Consider the following 18810-nt stretch of genomic DNA (forward strand, 5'->3'; position numbering starts at 1 on the left):
CGGCAAGGACCTCCAGCTGACCTGGAGAATCTTGAGACATATTAAATGTTTGTTGCTTTACGTCCCTACATTTTGGATTAGATTTTTAATGCAGTAGAAGCTGTTAGGGGGCCAAAGCTTGGGAAATCCAAAGTCCTAAAAGTAGGTTTTAATGCAACTAAAAATAGTCTTGGGCTTATTTTTATATTAATTAAATGGTCACAAGTAAATTGAATAAAATGATCTACTCTATGTATCCTCATCTAACTCATAATAACAAGTTCTATAAAAACAAAAAAGAAAATGACCTAATGGCAAAATTTGCCTAAAACCAAAGATAAAGGGGAAAAGAAGCAAATGCCGTAAGCAGGATGCGCAGAATGAAGATGACTCACCCCACACTCCCATAAACACGGCGAACACCAGCGTTCCAAAGCTGTCGAAGATGCACAGTTTCTGTAAAAGACAACGGCATGTTGAGTGGATAAACATCATATTCCACACGGATGAGAGCGCAGTGAACAGGCAAGGGTTTCTAGGTCCCACAGTCTGCAGCTACAGGCAGTCCCCGCCCCAGGATGGGGTCTTGTTCCAACAACTCAGTTGTGAGCATAAATCAAACACATCAGGGTTTTTTTTTAAAAAGGTTTCATTTTTTTAGTGTCTTATCATTGGTATCAGAACAATTTCCTTGGTCTGAAATGGGGGCTGAAAACAGATACATAAACATTACAGATGATCATTTTAATACATAGACTAGAAAAATGCACAAATCATTAAAAAAGATGGTCCTACATGCAGTCTGTAATAGCTTGAATGCACTATGTAAGTCGAGGACTACATGTAGTTCTTTTAAAGTTGACACCTACTTTGACAATCACTATATCAACCACATATATATTCACAGGTGGAATTTTTGTGGATTTTTTAAAAAGCAAACAACGTCCGCTGGATTAAGCAGAGCATCTTTTCCACTGGATCACTCCGTATCAGAAAAAGGCGGAGTTCTAGCGTCTAGGAGTCACTGGGTGGCACACACATGGTTGGCTTTTAACGGAAAGGTTGGAGTTTGCGTCCACCCGGAGGCTTCGTGGAATAAAAACCTGGCCATCTACACCCCACAAACTAGCCACTGCAAAGCTGAGCGTGCACAGGGGTGCTTTGACAGGTGGGGCGACTTAGAATCGGAGGCAGAGTGACGACAAGGGGTCCTGGTGCTGTGGGCTGCTCCCACTGCTGGAAACCTCTGGACAGACAGCCTGTCTATGAGCTGGCATCAAGACACCAAGGAAGGACTGTGTGTGACCTTCCATGTTTGGTACCTCTCAGCAACTTTTGGACTCTGACTGGTGCCTTATCCTCATAGCCCCCTGGCAGTTGGATGCAGAATTCCCATTTTTCTTTCTAAGAAATGAACAAGGCTGGGTTCATGCTGAGGAGGCTCTCCCTGAGGAGAGGGCTGACAGGAACATTGCCTCCTCAAACCCAGTGATGGGTCTCCGACTGTCACTGGCTCGTGCTCCGGCAGCACCAGAGCCTTTGCTAACGTTACGATGACCTCGAATAGAGAAAAGGCACACTTGGGCAAGGAAGGATCGATCCATCAGTTCTGTGACGGTCCATTTGCTTGTATGCATATAGCATATAACATATGTGCCTTATGTTAGGTCATATCCAAAGCAAAGAAGACAGGGCTGTGGAGAAAAAGAAGCTCCCGGAGATGAAAGCAAACAGTTCACAGGCTAAAAGGCAATGCTGGTCAGCCAGAATGCTAAGGCTCTTACTCATAAAACCCCAGTCACGAAACAACATGACTCCTATTGTTTACATGCTCGTTTCTTGGTCTTGATTTTATAACCTTTTATACTCCTTTTTTGTGAATCCTTTTAGTTAGCATGTGTGTCGATTAGGGCATACCCTGATCTCTTTTCAAAAGAAAGAAGTTGAAGTTAATATATAAAGAAATGTAGGAATGAAAGAAGACATGATTAAGCTAGCCAGCTAACAGAGAAGCATGAAAAATACCTTTCCTCCTTTTTGGACCTTTCCCTCCCCCCATTTGTCCCTCTTACTCATATTGTTTTGTATATTCTACCCTTTATATAAATCACTCTGACAATATTGAAAGGAGGAGTAAAATGGAATAGGATCAAACTTATTCTGTTTTCCCAACACGCACACGCACGCACACACACGCATAGTTGAAAGTCATGTGTTTACAGATGGGTGGTGGGTGGCAGCAGAAGAAAGACAGGCAAGGTGGGGTGAGCTGGAAAATGAAATGTTCATTTGTACTCGAATAAAGTACAATTTGCTTTGATAGTATCATTGTTAATTGCCTTGAATCCATCGTCTTAGGCTGGGTGCTAACTACCTGTGTAGCTGCTGTTGTCAATGTTCAATCGTCACGATCCTGTAGGATAGAGCAGAACTTTCCCCTTCAGGTTTCTAAAGCTGTAACGCTTTACAAAGTAAGATGGCTACATCTTACTGCTGTGGGTCTGAACCACTGACTCTTCAGTCAGCTGCCAAGCCACCGGGCTCTTTATATGCTAACTCTCAACGAAGATAAACAAAAACAAACCTCCAGATCAAACTCACTGACAACAAGTTGATTCCCTCATAACGATCTTATCTAGAGTTTCAGAGGCTTTATCAGACTTTGAGGGAGCAGACATGGAAGCTCCTGGTGAGATTAAACCACAAAGCTGTGATCACGTGCCCACTGCTTACTCAGCAATGCCACCAGCGCATCTGAGTCAACATCTTTGGAAGCAACGTCCCTCTTACTAGCTTCGAGTCATTGACTATATATAATCCATGTGAGAGTTGTAGACCAACAATTTTTTTGTTGTCTGGAGAGGGTAAGATGGTGCGGTGCTTGGCTGATACGGAGAGGGCCTATGGGAATGTGACCTGGGGACTTGGCGGTCACAATGACTGCAGCCTCGGAAATCCCTTGGGGTAGTTCTAGTCCGTCCCACAGGGTCACTATAAGCAAAATCAATTAGTAGCTAAAAATGACAGAAAGTTGCACTTTAATTTAGAAATTACACTTAAAAGTCCACGTGTTGGCAATACTCCAGTATCACCTAACTAATTAGCGTCGCAATTTTTACAATGTAGAGTTAGACTTAAGAGGCATGGTGGTGACATCAAATGTCCTTTGAAGAGCAGGTTAATGGTCAGAAATAGAGCCTTGCGGCCAGCCTCTGACACTGCCATTTCTAGGTGGCTCCGCGTTAGCAAGTTCTTTAATCTCGAAAGTCCTGAGTGTTTTAATCTATGAAGTGTCTTGCCTATTTTCTAGGGCTGTTATGTGCCACACATGAAAATACAAGTACAGGAGTTCCACAAATCATATAAAGTGGAACCATGATGGTAGCAACACGGTCAATGAAAAATTCTTGTAGTTACATGGCTCAAACTACTGAGGCCCCATGAGGACTTTCTAAACCTTCAACAATGGGCTAGAGAGAGAAATATGTCACTGGGAAGGCATTCTGTCTGATTTGTCAGGAAAACTCTCATAAGGGAGCAAACTATCTTTTCTTCCTGTTTCTGGCCTGCTTGTCAGTCAGTAAGCCCCCACCAGCCCTGGGAGCCCCCTGATTAAGGAATCAGGGGACTTCAGACTACTTACACATAAGGGAAATTAAATAAGTGTTCTGGGACTACGTCATACAAAGCGACTAACTGTTAAAATCACTTTCAAACAATATCTATCTTTTATATGTTTATGTGGTTGTCCTTGTTCGGTGCCATTGGGTCAGTTCCGATTGCTAGTGACTCTAGATGCCACAGAATGGACACTGCCCGGCCTGTGCCCCCCTCACAATGGTTGGCGTGTTGGGCTCCGTCGTGCCCCCACTGTGTCAATCCCCCTCCTGGAGGGCCCTCCTGCTTTCCCAGCACGGGGTCTTCTCTGGGGACTGGAACGTGTCCTCTCCTGACAACACGCCCAAAGTACACTGATTTGTCTGTTTGCTTACAGATACGGTTTAACTCTAACTAGTGACTTCAAAATTCTAAGCATAATTTCGATCCACTTGAAAGGCAGAAACCTCAAGTACAAATGACAGGTTCCTACTCACTTGATTATGAAAAAAAAAAAAATCCTTCTAATGGTTAACCTAGTAAAAACGACAGGTGAGAAGCCAGGTTTGAACTACCTGCATGGATTCCTTAAAATGTTCAAGAGGCTAGGATTCTACCCTTCCCCCCGAACCACCATGAACCTGTGACTCTTAGTGTGTAACTGGCAAACAAGCACTCGGCATCCCCAACCATGCTTGTGGGCTGCTTTGGAAAAAAAAAAAATCTAAATTAGTCAATATAATGTTCTATGTTCTACAAAATCACCATTAATAAGAAAAGTCTCATATTTTCTACAGGCAAATATTTGGAATAACCCAGAATGTTTTACCTTTGAAGACTCGCAAGTAATATTGAGTTTCCAAAATGGACAAAGCCTATCACACTGAGGACACATTATGATTTTGCCGCCGATGTCAGGATGACATACTTCTTTGCTGAAGGAGAAGAAAAATAATTAAAAAGTTAAATAAACAGACCAGCAATACAATAAGATTCATTATATGTTTATGATGACAAACAAAATGAACTGTTTCAGATATCTAGGAATAAAAGGGAACTTCATTAACCTGATAACATCTGCCACACAGTACCTACAGAACACACCCCAGTGAATGGCAAGAGCGTGGACAGTAATCCTGTAATATCGTGGTCAAGAAAATGCATCCTGCGATCACCACTTCCTTTCAGTCACAGGTCTAGTCAAACCCAGTGAGTCCAGGAGGTGAAGAAAACGGAGCTTGACAAAGAAGGAAAAATCAAGACCACAAGCAATAACCGTTGTTACTAACAGATGACAGTGGTCTCTATGGCAACGGAAGAGCATCCACAGAGAGTCTTCTGAAGGCTCATCAGTTTCCCACTCTCTCTCACACTTTCATGTCCACTGTGTCAGTGCTGACTCATAGTGACCCGCCGTGGTTTGCTGAGACGTTAACTGTTTAGGAGAGTAAAAAGGCCAGGCTTTCTCCTGGGGAGCTGCTGATGGTTTTGAACTGCCGACCACTTGGATTGCAGTCCAATGCTTAACCACCACACCACCAGAGCTCCACTTTGGCAGTTTGTTAGACACAAAATCAATATATTAAAATATGATTTTTAACTGTATTCCTGTAATTAGAAAATAAAAATATAACACTTATAACACTGTAGCAAGATATTATGAGCTGGATGAACTATCTGGAGGAATAACAATGGGACTGATAGTTCCGGGGGGACTTGGGATAGGGGGAGGTGGGGTGTTAACAAACCCAGGGACCTTAAGTGGAGAACAAATGCTTTGAAAATGATTAGGGCAAAGAATGTACAGATGTGCTTTATACAATTGATGTATGTATATGCATGGATTGTGATAAGAGTTGTATGAGCCCCTAATAAAATGTTTAAAAAAAAACAACCCAGGGACAAGGGAACAACATGGGATCCAAATTGGTGGTGAGGGGGGAGTGGCAGGCCTGGTAGGGAATGATCAAGGGTAAGGTTACGTAAAGAAGAGGTATAGCTGTAATCCAGGTGGGGACAGCACATGATAGTGGGGCAGGAGGAAAGTCAAGGGAAATAGAGGAAAGAGCTAGGAGGCAAAGGACATTTATAGAGGTCTAGACAAAGACATGTATATGCAAATATATATATGAGGATGGGGAAATAGATCTATGTATCTATATTTATAGGTTTAGTATTAAGGTGGTGGAAGGACCTTGGGCCTCTACTCAAGCACTCCCTCAATGCATGAATACTTTCTTTTATTAAATTGGCACTCTATGATGCTTACCCTCCCGACACAACTGCTGAAGCCAAAGCGGGTGAACAAGTAAATGTGGTGAAGAAAGCTGATGGTGCCCGGCTATCAAAGAGATAGTGTCTGGGGTCTTAAAGGCTTGAAGATAAACAAGCGGCCATCTAGCTCAGAAGCAACAAAGCCCACATGGAAGAACATACCAGCCTGTGTGATCATGTGGTCCCGAAGGGATCAGTTATTAGGCATCAAAGAACAAAATATCATATCATTGGCTGCACACCTCCATGAAATGATCGCCGAGGACAAACGGGTGCATAAGAAAATGTGGCAAAGAAAGTTGATGGTGCCTGGCTATCAAAAGAGATAGTGTCTGGGGTCTTAAAGGCTTGAAGGTGAACAAGCGGCCATCTAGCTCAGAAGCAACAAAGCCCACATGGAAGAAGCACACCAGCCTGTGCGATCATGAGGTTCCAAAGGGATCAGGTAGAAGGCATCATCAAAAAAAAAAATCTTACCATAGTGATTGAAGGGGGAAAGTGCAGAGTGGAGACCCAAAGCCCATTTGTTGGCTACTGGAGAGCCCCTCACAGAGGGGTCTAGGGGAGGAGATGAGTCAGTCAGGGTGCGATGTAGCACCGGTGAAGAATACAGCTTTCCCCCAGATCCTAAATGCTACCTCCACACCAACTACCATGATCCGAATTCTACCTTGGAAGTCTGGATAGAGCAGAGGTTGTACACTGGTGCATATAGGAGCTGGAGGCACAGGGAATCCAGAGTAGATGACACCTTCAGGACCAGGGGTGTGAGGGGTGATACTGGGAGAGTAGAGGGTGAGTGGTTTCGAAAGGAGGAACCGATTACAAGGATCTATATGTGACCTCCTTTCTGGGGGAAGGACAACAGAAAAGGAGGTGAAGGGAGACGCCGGATAGGGCAAGATATGACAAAATAATAATCTATAAATTATCAAGGGCTCATGAGGGAGGGGGGAACAGGGAGGGAGGAGGAAAAAAAAGAGGACCTGATACAAAGGGCTTAAGTGGAGAGCAAATGCTTTGAAAACGATGAGGGCAAAGAATGTACAGATGTGCTTTATACAATTGATGTATGTATATGTATGGATTGTGATAAGAGTTGTATGAGCCCCTAATAAAATGTTTAAAAAGAAAAAGAAAATGTGGTGAAGAAAGCTGATGGTGGCCAGTTATCAAAAGATATAGCATCTGGGGTCTTAAAGGATTGAAGATAAACAAGCAGCCATCTAGCTGAGAATAAAAACCCACATGGAAGAAGCACACCAGCCTGGCTGACCATGAGGTGTAGAAGGGACCAGTTATCAGACATCAAATAACTAAAAATCATATCAGTGGTTGTCCACCTTCCTGATATGATGACTGAAGACAAACCTGTGCATAAGCAAATGTCGTGAAGAAAGCTAATGGTGCCTGGCTATCAAAAGATATAGTGTCTGGGGTCTTAAAAACTTGAAGATAAACAAGCGGCCATCTAGTTCAGAAGCAACAAAGCCCACATAGAAGAAACACACCAGCCTGTGTGACCACGAGCTGTTGAAGGGACCAGGTATCAAGCATCAAGGAACAAAAAATCATATCATTGAAAATGTGGGTTAAAAAAAAAAAAGAAAATGTGGGTGAGTGCAGAGTGGAGACTCAAAGGCCATTGGCAGCCAACCAGACACCCCTTACTGAAGGGTTGTGGGGAGGAGATGAGCCAGTCAAGGTGCAGGGTTGCAACGATGAAACATATAACTTTCCTCTTGTTCTTAAATATTTCCTCCCCCCGACTATCATGATCCCAATTCTACCTTACAAATCTGGCTAGACCAGAGGATGTACACTGGTACAGATAGTAACTGGAAACACAGGGAACCCAGGACAGAAGATTCCTCCAGGATCAGTGGTGAGTGTGGAGATGTCTGGAGGGTGGAGGGAGTGTAGGGTAGAAAGGGGGAACTGATTACAAGAATCTCCATATAGCCTCCTCCCTGGGGGATGGACAGCAGAGAAGAGGGCAGGGGGAGATGTCGGACAGTGTAACATATGACAAAAATAATAATAATTTATGAATTATCAAGGGTTCATGAGGTAGGGGGGAGTGGGGAGGGAGAGCTGATATTAAGGGCTCAAGTGGAAGATGATGGCAACCAATGTACATATGCGCTTGACACGATGGATGTAAGTATGGCTAGTCATAAGAATTGTAGGAGCCCCCAATAAAATGATTTTTTTAAAAAAGAAAAAAGAGTCCCTCACAGGCCACCATAATGAGTACAACGCTGAGAGATGGGTGTCAAATTGAGGGGTAATTATGCCCACTCATCAGGGCAGTGGGGGACGCAGCCTGCCTCTTGGGAGTCAGCGAGCACGCTCAGAGCTGGAAGGATTTGGTCATCAGCTCGTCCCTGGTGCCCAAAGGTGCCACTTGGTCAAAAAAGAGCCTGGTTTAGTGCTGTGGTCCCTTCTGGAGGCGAGACCCATGGAAGCAAGGGAAGAACAGCACAACTGAGATGGAAAAAACAAAATGAACTACAGCCCTTGGCCGTGGCATCCATTCACAGTTCTAGAGGCTGGCACAGAAGTGCCCCCCAGGGTATACTCTCTAGGGAGCAGGTTACCACATCTTTCGCCCAGGGAGCAGGGCTGGGTGGGGCTCGAACCGCAGAGTTTCTATGGCTCACAGACTGCTGTGACATCAGAGTTTCTCAATCCAGACTCCAACAACCAACCGCACGGCCACTGAGTTGACTGCAACTCCGAGTAAGCCTGCAGGACAGAGAGCAAGTGTCTCTGTGGGAAATTATTTAGGGAACGGAATCTCATCTTCCTCCTGAGGAGCAGCTGGTGGCTTCAAACTCCTGGCTCTTTGGTTACAAGTCCAACACATGACCACTTACTTCACCACCAGGGTGCCTACCTTGCAGATGGGCGATGACGAGATTCAGAGTGTGTGGGCGGCCCCTGTGAAAGGGTTGTTTGACCCCCAAAGAGGTCGAGACCCACAGGTGGAGAACCGCTGCTTTAGACAGTGCAGCGTTTGAATTCCCATATCCAACACCACACACTTCTGTACCACTTACTTGTCCTTTAATATTACAAAAGCAATTTTCAAAACAAAAAGGTAAGCCAACAAAAATACAACAAGACAAACAAATATCCTCCACTTGAGTGTTTGAATGTGTATTTTTGTGTGTGGGTAAAGTTCTAAAAGCAGAAGAGAAAGCTCTACCAGTTTTACCAGTTTTGCCTCTGAAACCCTGCTCTTGGCGCACAGTGCACAGTGGGTGGGGCTGAGTGAAGCTTTCCCCTGGGGCAGAAGTTCAAGGGAGCCCCTCCCACCCGTCCTCCTTTCTTTTTCAAACAAAGTATTGTCTTAAAATACTGGAATGCTTCCTAAGGATAATGCTCATGTCAGAGGCAGGACTGTATTATCTATGGAAAAGAGATTTCGCCCCCTTCCATTTCAGATCATTATTGTATTCAAAACAAAAGGGATAATTCATCTGAAGGTGTATTTTTGTGGTGAGTCTGGCTTTACTAAAACAGTCTTAGACCCTGGGAAATGATTTCAGGTGGAATCAACTCTTCAGCGTGGCATCCCGGAGTAAGCAGCTGTTACCTCCATGTGCAGTTATCTTGATGGAAATAGCCGTAGAGAAAGCAAGCCACGCCCACGACCGCTGCCAGGAGGAGCATCTGCGTGTAATAGCCCAGCCAAGCAAAGTAGATTCCAATCTTCTCTCCATAATATTTCCTGAAGAAAGACAAATCATTTTTAGAAGACACAATAGCTCCCAAGCTTCATCCTCGTATTAATTTCTGATTTCCTTTAAATGAAGGAGGCTTTTTGTTTAAAAGTTGGATCCAACTCCCATTTAAACCACATTCTTTTCATAGCAGACTAGGAATTCGATGGATGTAACAGAAAGAGATTACATAGTACAGAAGCACTGATCACTGTGAGCCTGCTGACACTCAGTCAATCAGATGGAGCAAGTTGCCATCAAGGTAGTGGTTGGGTGGAGGGTGCGGTGGGGGGGGGGTGCTGAGTACAGAGCAAAGAGTTTCCCATCCTTCTTTGTATTGCACACATCCTCCAAACGACTAGAAACGAACAAACACAAACAACTGCTCACAGCTGCTTTTAGTTCTCTGGGGACTGTATTGGAGGGCAGATAGGATGTAAATCAGTAATAGCAAGAAAATGACTGATCCGAGTACTAGTTAGTCACGGAGCTCTCTCGGACCAAACGGTTCCTGCAACAGTCATTGTGAAAACAGGGGGGAAGGCAAGATGGCTATGACCGAGGAGGCTGCCCCCTGTGCTCTGTGTACTGCGCACCTCTATTATTCAGGAGCCTGAAAACATGGCCCAAGGGGACTTCTGGGCACAAAAGGTGCGAGAGAGTGAAAGGAGATGGGGAAATTAATGGTGGCAGTTCCTGAAAGGGAGGCCAAACCTCCTTAAACAGAAAGGAAGGGCTTAGGAATGAGGAGCAAATGAGGAACTTATTTGGGGGATGGTTGCTGGAACTTTCTAGACTGACTCCCTTCTCACTGAGCCTGGTCCATGGGCCCACTGTGAGCTGTAGTGAGTCCTGAAACCACTATAGAGTCTCTGGGTGGTGCAGTTATTAATCAAGAGTGTGGTACTTAACATCGACTGTTGGCACCCCCTGGGGGAGGGGCATCACAGACGAAAGGCGTGGCAGCTCTACTCCCCAAAGTATCAGTCACTGAAAACCCCAGGGAGCACGTTTGTACCCTGACAAATAGGAGGTCACCATGGACTAGAACTGACTTAATAACTCACTTGGGTCTCTTTTCGTCTTCTTTGTATGAGACTTCTTCTATGGGACTTTTAGAAGCTCTGGTGATGGCGTGGTTACACATTGGGCAGCTGACCACAGAGTCAGCAGTTCGAAACCACCGTGTGCTCTGCGGGAGAGAAAGACGCGGCATCCCACTCCCTTCGAGAGTTGCCGTCTTGGAAACCCACAAAGCAGTTTACCCTGTCTTACAGGGGCACCGTGCGTTGGAGTCAACTCCATGGAAGTGAGATGCATTGCGAAGAGACCTCTAGGAGTCCTGGTTGTCAGGTTAGTTCTGGACTGCTAACCAACCCCTCTGTAGAAGAAACACAGGGCTGTCTGCCCCCACGGACAGTTACAAGGCCTCAGAAACCCTATGTAGGGTCACTAGGAGTCGGAATTGGCTTATGGCACTGTGTTTATACGAGACTTCAAGTCATACCTAACACAGATTTCGCCTAAATCCCCAATACCAAATCCATTGCCACGAAATTGATTCTAAGTTACAGCCGAGGAGACCTGCCCCCATCGCGAGTTCTTTATTGAGGAAGACAGATGGAGAATGACGAGACTGAGGGTCATAGGATAAGTCAGGAGGGACCAGCCCTGAAGAAGGTCTCATGCCTGGACCGGCAGCCGAAAGGAGGCCGACCTTCAAGGACCTGGCTCGACAAGGGGGCTGCAGCAGAGAGCTCAAACCCAACCACCTTTGCGAGGATGGTGCAGGCCCACGTGGTGTTTTGCTCCTTTGTACAGTTGGACCCAGCCTGATGGCATGTCACAACGCCACAAATCTTTATGGAGGCCAACTGCCTCCGCTTTCCCTTGCGGGGGGGCATGGTCCCAAGCTCGCACTTTGGCCAATAGCTGAGATCTTCATCACAGCGCCACCGGGGCTCCATGGCCATCACACTGCAGCCGTGGGCACATTGGTGGGTGACAAAGGGCTGGGACCAGGAATTGGGAAACAAAGTGCATTCATTTTCATGTGACGGCAGCTGTGCTGTGTGGGTCGTATATGATAGGCAAACAGCAGGCCCAGGACAGCGCTGGGGAGAGCAAAGCTTGGGCAGTGGGTTGGCTATGTCTTGGCCTCCTTCCCTGTTATACGTTTTATATTGTGATCTTACCAACTTCCCACCCCTGGAATACCCCACTGAAAATGGCTAAGGATTTTAGGTATTGCTTGGACCAATTTCCAGAATAGTAGAAATATCCTAGCACATTCAGAAAGCTGGTCAGACAGTCTCCACTTGTATATTTTCAATAACAGAGAGTGCATTACTTCCTAAGGCATCCCCATTACAGGGGAGGTAACAAGATCAGGATTTTTTTTTTGACTCTTAAACAGAAACCTACCTCCCAGCACTTGCTGAAAGGCTGGGAATAATGAGGATCGCTTCAAATGCAACAGTCTCTAATCACCACCGTCTTTAGCTGCCAAAAGCATTCTGACCTATAACATCCATCTTTAAAATTCAGCTTTGTGTTTTTCAAATCAAACTTTTAAGCATATATCCATCAAAGAGTCAAATCGTTCTAGAAGGCTGATTATAAAAAGCAGCAGCGCCCAACAGTCTTCCCATGTTCCAGAAGTCTTACTTTCAACTGTTTCAGCTGATTCTTTGATGATTCACCTCCATCTCTCTAAGTCAGATACTGGCAATGCTGTGTCCTCCCCCAAGTTTTATGTACCATTTATTAAGCCTCTACTCAGGAAGATGAGGAGTAAGCTCTCTTTCAACCCCCTGCCTCACCTACACGCCTTGGGAGGGAGGCTAATATGCACAGCTTGAAACTTCGGGCCAGCAGCGCATGCACCCAGTCCTCCATCCTCTCAGCATCAGTACTTTGGCTTTTTGCCACGACATGATTTTGACTCTGTAAACCCTACTCACAGCGAAATCAAGCCACCTGCTATGATTACTTGGCATCTCCTGACCAATATTTGGTTTTCTATCGAAGTTAGTGCATGTCTTGTTTGTTTACTGTTTCAAGGTTTATCACTCACGGAGCACACGTCCTTCCAGAGTTGTGTAACTCTCTCTCCACGTTTGCCCACGTGACGTGCTCAATCAGCTCGCTCGCCTCCTACAAATGCCTCCCCATCTCCGCCAATCTGGATGGGGCGCTCAGCCAGGCTGCGGGGCTGTTCTCGGAGGAGTTCCCAGGCATTCCTTCCAGTTGGACTCTCTAATTCCTAAACCCGTCTTCCCCTTTCTTGGCAGAGCGTCTCCTCTGTTACCTTGTACGTTTACATGGTACGAATACCAGTCTTAGACTAATCAGCAGTGTGGCCGTGTACACAATTCTAAGCTGAAAACCCCTTCACCAGACCTTCAGTTATCGGTGACGAACAACAGAAACATGCGTAAAGGGAGACAACGGACAGTGTAAGATAAGAAAATAACAATAATTTATAATTTCTCGATGGTTCATAAGGGTGGAGGGTGGGAGAGGGAGGGGAAAAAACAAGGAGCTGATACCAAGGGTTTAAGTAGAAAGAAAATGTTTTGAAAAGGATGAAGGCAACATATGTGCAAATGTGCTTGACACAATGGATGCATGGATTGTTATACAAGTTGTGAGAGCCCCTAATAAAATGATTAAAACTAATATTAATAATAATAAAAACATCAGTTATTCCTCTAGTGTTTTTTTGTAGCTTACAGTGTTGAGAAGCTTAACACCATCTTGAGTCTTGATGTTTTACATGATGATAGTTTTTCCGCTCTGGAGGTACATTTTCTTTTCTTTTAAAAATCGTTTTATTGGTGGGTCACACAACTCTTATCACAGTCTATACATACGTGCATTGTCTTAAGCACATTTGTACATTTGTTGCCATCATCGTTTTCAAAGCATTTTCTTTCTACTTGAGCCCTTGGTAGCAGCTCCTCATTTCCCCCTCCCTCCCCCATCCCTCATGAACCCTTGGAAGCACATTTTCTCTTTGTCTCCAGTGTGTTGAGGTTTCATATTTTAGTGACTTGATGGCTCTATTTTCATCCTCTCTACTGGGCACCCTGGTGGTGCTGTAGGTGAGATATTAGCTGCTAACTGTAAGGTCGGCAGTTCAAACCCACTAGTCACTCTATGGGAGAAAGATGAGGCTATTTGTTCCCATAAAGATGGACAGTGTCAGAAGCCTTCTATAGGGTCACCAGGAGTCAAGAGCAGTGGGGATTTTTCGTTTATGCTTTAAACGGGGCTTCAATGGGCTCTTTCTACCTGGGAACTCATGTTGTTCAGGGGTTCTCTGGAAGTATGCCTCAGGTTGCCTCTCTACTACTCTTGTTCTGTTTCTGGGGCACCTGTAATTTGTTCATTGACCTTTTGGGATGCTGTAAGCTTTCTTACCTTTTCCTTCTTTTGTTTTTCTATCAATTTATCTTTTTTTGACTCTAAGTTCTGCATCATTTCTTCCCTGTTATTTTCCAACATTTCAATCCGATATTTCTGTTCGATTACACTTTTAATTTCACAAGGCTACTATCATTCTCATACCATTCATTTTCTAAAACAGAATCCTTGTCCTATGGATCCAATATAATTTTTATGATTCCATGGGAAATAATGAGAGGCTTCGGGGGAGGCAATGCTTTCTTTTTATTCTGTGCAATGTCTGCTTCCTCCAAATTGCTCTTTTCTGTCTGGCTTGCATTTTGGAAAGACCCAGTGCTCCCTGCTGGTCCTCCCCATGAATCACAGAGAGAGGCTTGTGAGAATGGATGCGGAAGAGGCTGCAGATGGGAAGCAACGAAGGGAAGCAACATGTGGACCAGCAGCCGGTTGGGAACAATTAGCAAAATACTTAAAATAGTGGATGATTGCTTTCTTTTCCAAAAAATATAAGGAATCATTAAGAATCCATCACACCTTTCTCTCCGCCATCTGTGATAGGTTTATCATAAAGGGTACCAATTAAAGGAAATTTTAACATGAATGTTAAACTCAAGTATTTAGAGGTATAAACCTACTTTAAAATCTGTTTCTACTGGGCCCTCAAAGAGTTACTGAAAGTATCTCCTTTTGAAAGTAATCCAACTCATAAATGAAGGCACCAGGGGAGCACCCACTGGCAATGAGTGATAGGAAATAATGTCTACAAGCAATGATCATTAATGGTTGCTAGCATCACAAGGAGGAATCCAGACACGGAGAAGTCTGGGAGCTGCAACTCCGTGAGATGGCCTTGTTTTTCCAGCGCTTACCTACTTTCTGTCTTTGACAGGATGCAGAAAACGAACCCATCTCTGATATGCTCTGGCATCTGCCATGTTTACTTTACTAGATGTCTCCTGATAGAAGCACTGACTGGCCCCAGGTTACAAATAAGATCAGTTCCTGTGGTTTTCAGCATTTGCAGGTAAGTCAGAAGAGGGGTACCAGGTTCTTACTTAGCCTTAATTTAGGGAACGAATAGACTGAGGTCTTTTCAATGACTTAAACAGGCTCAGGGCACACTTTGCTGTCAAGGGCCAATGGGATATTTCTAACTTCATCCACAGGACATCCTGCTGGCACAGTGGTTATGGATGGGGTTGTGATCTCAACAGTTTGAAACCACCAGCCACTCTGTGGGAGAAAGGTGGGGCTTTCTGCTCGCTGGTAAAAAGCTACCATCTCAGAAACTCACAGGGGCAGTTCTACCCTGTCCTATAGGTCGTTATGAGTTGGCAGTGATTTGTTGAAATTGAGTTTGGTTTGGAATGTAATGGCTGGCACAGCTTCTCTTGGTGAGGCATGGGATGGTAGCAGGCATTAGTGATTTCATAGGCTTTAAATGGCCCTTAGACCAGACATTCCCCCCAACTTAAAAGCTGTGTGTGTAGCCAGTGTAGGTGACCGGGAGGAAGACTTTCAAATTTGGGTTCAGTCAATCACTTCAGCCCACTGCCGTCATTGATTCTGACTCATGGCAACCCCAGAGGAAAGAGCAGAGCTGCCTCCACGGGTTTCCATGACTGTAAATCAGATGACAGCTGAAGGCCATACCTTTCCCCTGCTAAGTAACCAACAACCTTTCAGTGTGAAGGGAGTGCTCTGACCATGGCCCCACTGGTCTCCTCCCGGCTTCCAAGTGAGGACATGTTCCCATGACACTAGAGGGCAAGCAGGAGTTACCTCTAAGGTGAGCAACCACCACTCAGGACTGTAAGTTTAACTCTAAATCTACAGTACGCTTGTCAAAAATATTAGTGCTGTATCAGACCAAACCCCCGTGGGAGTGATCCGAGTCCTTATTTCAGAGGAACGCACTGGAATATGCTCAGCGGCACGGGAAAAACTGGAATCAGCAAAACAGAGAACGGGGACACTCTTAAACAACAGCAGGGAAAAGGGGGAAGTTATGAGAAATCTGAGAGGCACAGTAGTTGTGGCTTCTGGACCTTGTTTAGATCTGGACTGTAACAGCAACAACAAAATAGCTATCAAAAATGATTTTGATATTAGCAGGGAAATCCGAACACTGATTATTTGATATTAAGGAATTTTTAGTTTTGTATTGTTTTTAACAAGGGCACTCTGATTGTGGTTAAAACATACATTATCATTTAGAAATAGATGCTAATAATAAGAAAGGATATGAGATTGGCTTCAAAATGATCCAGTGAGGAAGAAGTAGGTAGAGATAAGAATGAAACACAATTGACTATGAGCTGCAACTTTGGGAGGCTGAGCAATAGGTGTGCGCAGGCTCGCTGTACTATTTTACTTTTTGTATGTTTGAAATTTCCTGTGATAAAGTGGAGACCAAAACAACTCTTAACGTGGTTAAAAAGCCTCATTATTATGATCAAAGGTTTTATTAATGGGCACCTGCACAGTGCCTACCTAGGCTTAAGGATAACTTGATTCTCTTCTACTCGCCCCTCAGTTATAGTCCACGACGATCCTGTTGTTATCTACTCTCCGACGGCTTCCCAAGGCCTCTGTTCCCACAATCTTGCCCCTGCACCTCTCAAAAAACCTCCTCCCTACTCACTGCTGCTTCCTGTCCTGTCACTTATCACTGCCATCAAGTCTGTTCTGAATCTCAGGACCCTGTCACTTATCACTGCCATCAAGTCTGTTCTGAATCTCAGGACCCTCTGCGATCCATTCTCCACCTTATCTTTGCAAGTGTAAACAAGATAAAAAGTTGTGTGCTTAAAATATTATGATTTTTATTACTGATTTTATTATCCTTGTTATCAATTCAATTGTACTTCCATAAAGGAATGCAAAAGTGCTAACTCTTGTACCTGTGAATGGAAACAGGGTTTTCTTCTGTTATGTTAATAAGGTCATTACTAGAGTAGGAGGTGAGTTATACTCAATGAATACGGTCCTTCCAGCACTCATCCCTTATGAGATACATAGTAATTCTGGATTTCATACACCCTGTGCCTCTGTCCCATTTTGGGGAGCAATGTCTGCTAGCAAACAGGAATGTTTGAACTGTGACTTTAGTAGAGGGTGTTTGTTGAACGATGATCTTAGTGACTATTACTTAGAGTGGATGTAAGGAATTATATGTGACAGTTGAAAGGAGAAAGACAACTGTTTCTAGAGTGGCCTGGGGGAAGCCTGGCTGACTAAGATTAGTAGAAGGTCAATGCCTCTTGGACACATCTTCTCAGAAGGCTCAGTTAACATGTGCGCAAATCAGACACAGTCCAGGGGTGAAGATTAGATTATTGCATTGGGATGAGATTTGATTACACCATGTAATTCCCACCAAACAACCTTTCCCTGCATGGGTCTCACAGAAGGGTTGAGAGCATACTGGCAGGATTTGCCGGTGAGTAGCTGTACACAGGATTCCCGGCAATGCCATCCTGCTGTGTATTCAATCCGTCCTCTGAGAAGCAGGAGCCGTCACCTCATCACTGGCAAGAGTATTACCCCTACTGACCTTCGCACTTTGGACTGAACTGCTCCCCCACCACGCAAGCCATTTCTGTGAGTTCGTGGAGACACTGCGATGGTTCACAGAACCAGAGACAGGCTCCAAAGAAGAATGGGGAGAAAGTGGGGCAGACTCTCATCTTGCAAGACTTGGGCTTTTGGGACTTTTCCATCTCCCGCTTCTTGGGTTTAGTTTGGTATTAATTCTTATAAATGAAATTATTACCAAGGTGGATCCTAAATCGAATCATTTCTAAGTGGTATCCTATAAAAAGAGCAAAATGGATATAGAGCCACACAAAGAGGGCAGACAGATGGCATGTGAGAACTCGTCTCCAAGCAGAGTGGTCAGGATCGCCCACAGATGTCAGAAGCTACAAGAGACTCACAGAAGAAATCAAAATGGCTAAGATTGTGATTTGAACTTTCAGCTTCCAGAAATGTGAGAAAATAAATGTTTATTATTTAGTCGCTCATCTGTGGCATTTTATTTTTATTACTGCAGGATCAGGTACCTAAGAAATATTTTAATGCACTTAAAAGATAATCTGCTTACCTGGCATCTGCTCACTCTCTAACGTCCTGGCCTCTCATTCTATTTCTCATCAGTACCAGTCTCTGGCATCTCCTCACACTTGTCAAATGTCTCTGTGCTCAGGGCCGGTGTAGACACTGGCCCTCGTCCTGGAGTGGCCTCTTTGAAACCCTCCGATTCAACTCAAGCCCAACCCGCCACCTCTGAGTGGATTCTCACTCCCAGGGATCCTATTGGATGGGATAGAGCTGTGCCTGGGGATTCCGAAACTGTAATTCTTTCTGAGAGCAGAAAACCTCACCTTTCTCGCCAGGAGTGGCGGTGGCGTCAAACTACTGGCCTCGCGGTTAGCAGCTCAACACAGAACCCATACTAGCAGGGCTTCTTCATCCTCAAGTTATTCTCTCCTTTTCACTATACAAGACGCTCTGGTATAGCTGCAGGGTAAGTATTGGCTACTCACCCCAAGGTCAGCAGTTCAAACCCACCAACCACTCCACGAGGGCAAGTGGAGGGTGCCGCTCTGGAAAGAGTCACCATCTCATGACCCTCGGTAGGATTGCTATGAGTCAGCTTTGACTTGATGGAAGTCGGTTTGGTTTCACTATCTGCGTCTCAGCTCATCTGCCCCCTCCTGTCCCCTGGGCGTCTCCTCCCCCACCCCATCACTCTGCTCTTGTCTTCATTTGATCTGACGTCCTCACTTGTGTGCTTTCTTTTTCTTTGTTTTCAGACTCT

The 18810-nt window shown here is 44.8% G+C and overlaps 1 protein-coding gene across 2 annotated transcripts in view; it reads right to left on the reverse strand.

Annotated features, from left to right (window-relative positions):
* The window catches only part of ANO6 (anoctamin 6), a 210724-nt gene that overhangs the window by 47602 nt on the left and 144312 nt on the right, over positions 1-18810 (reverse strand). For both annotated transcript variants that reach the window (XM_075551843.1, XM_075551844.1), the window contains 3 exons: positions 9452-9586; positions 4406-4511; positions 375-435 (listed from right to left, as the gene is read on the reverse strand). In XM_075551843.1, the coding sequence (XP_075407958.1) occupies positions 375-435; positions 4406-4511; positions 9452-9586 (302 nt within the window). The remainder of the gene's footprint in view (positions 1-374; positions 436-4405; positions 4512-9451; positions 9587-18810) is intronic.

The sequence above is a fragment of the Tenrec ecaudatus genome, chromosome 6, assembly GCF_050624435.1.
Source record: "Tenrec ecaudatus isolate mTenEca1 chromosome 6, mTenEca1.hap1, whole genome shotgun sequence".
Lineage (NCBI taxonomy): Eukaryota > Metazoa > Chordata > Mammalia > Afrosoricida > Tenrecidae > Tenrec > Tenrec ecaudatus.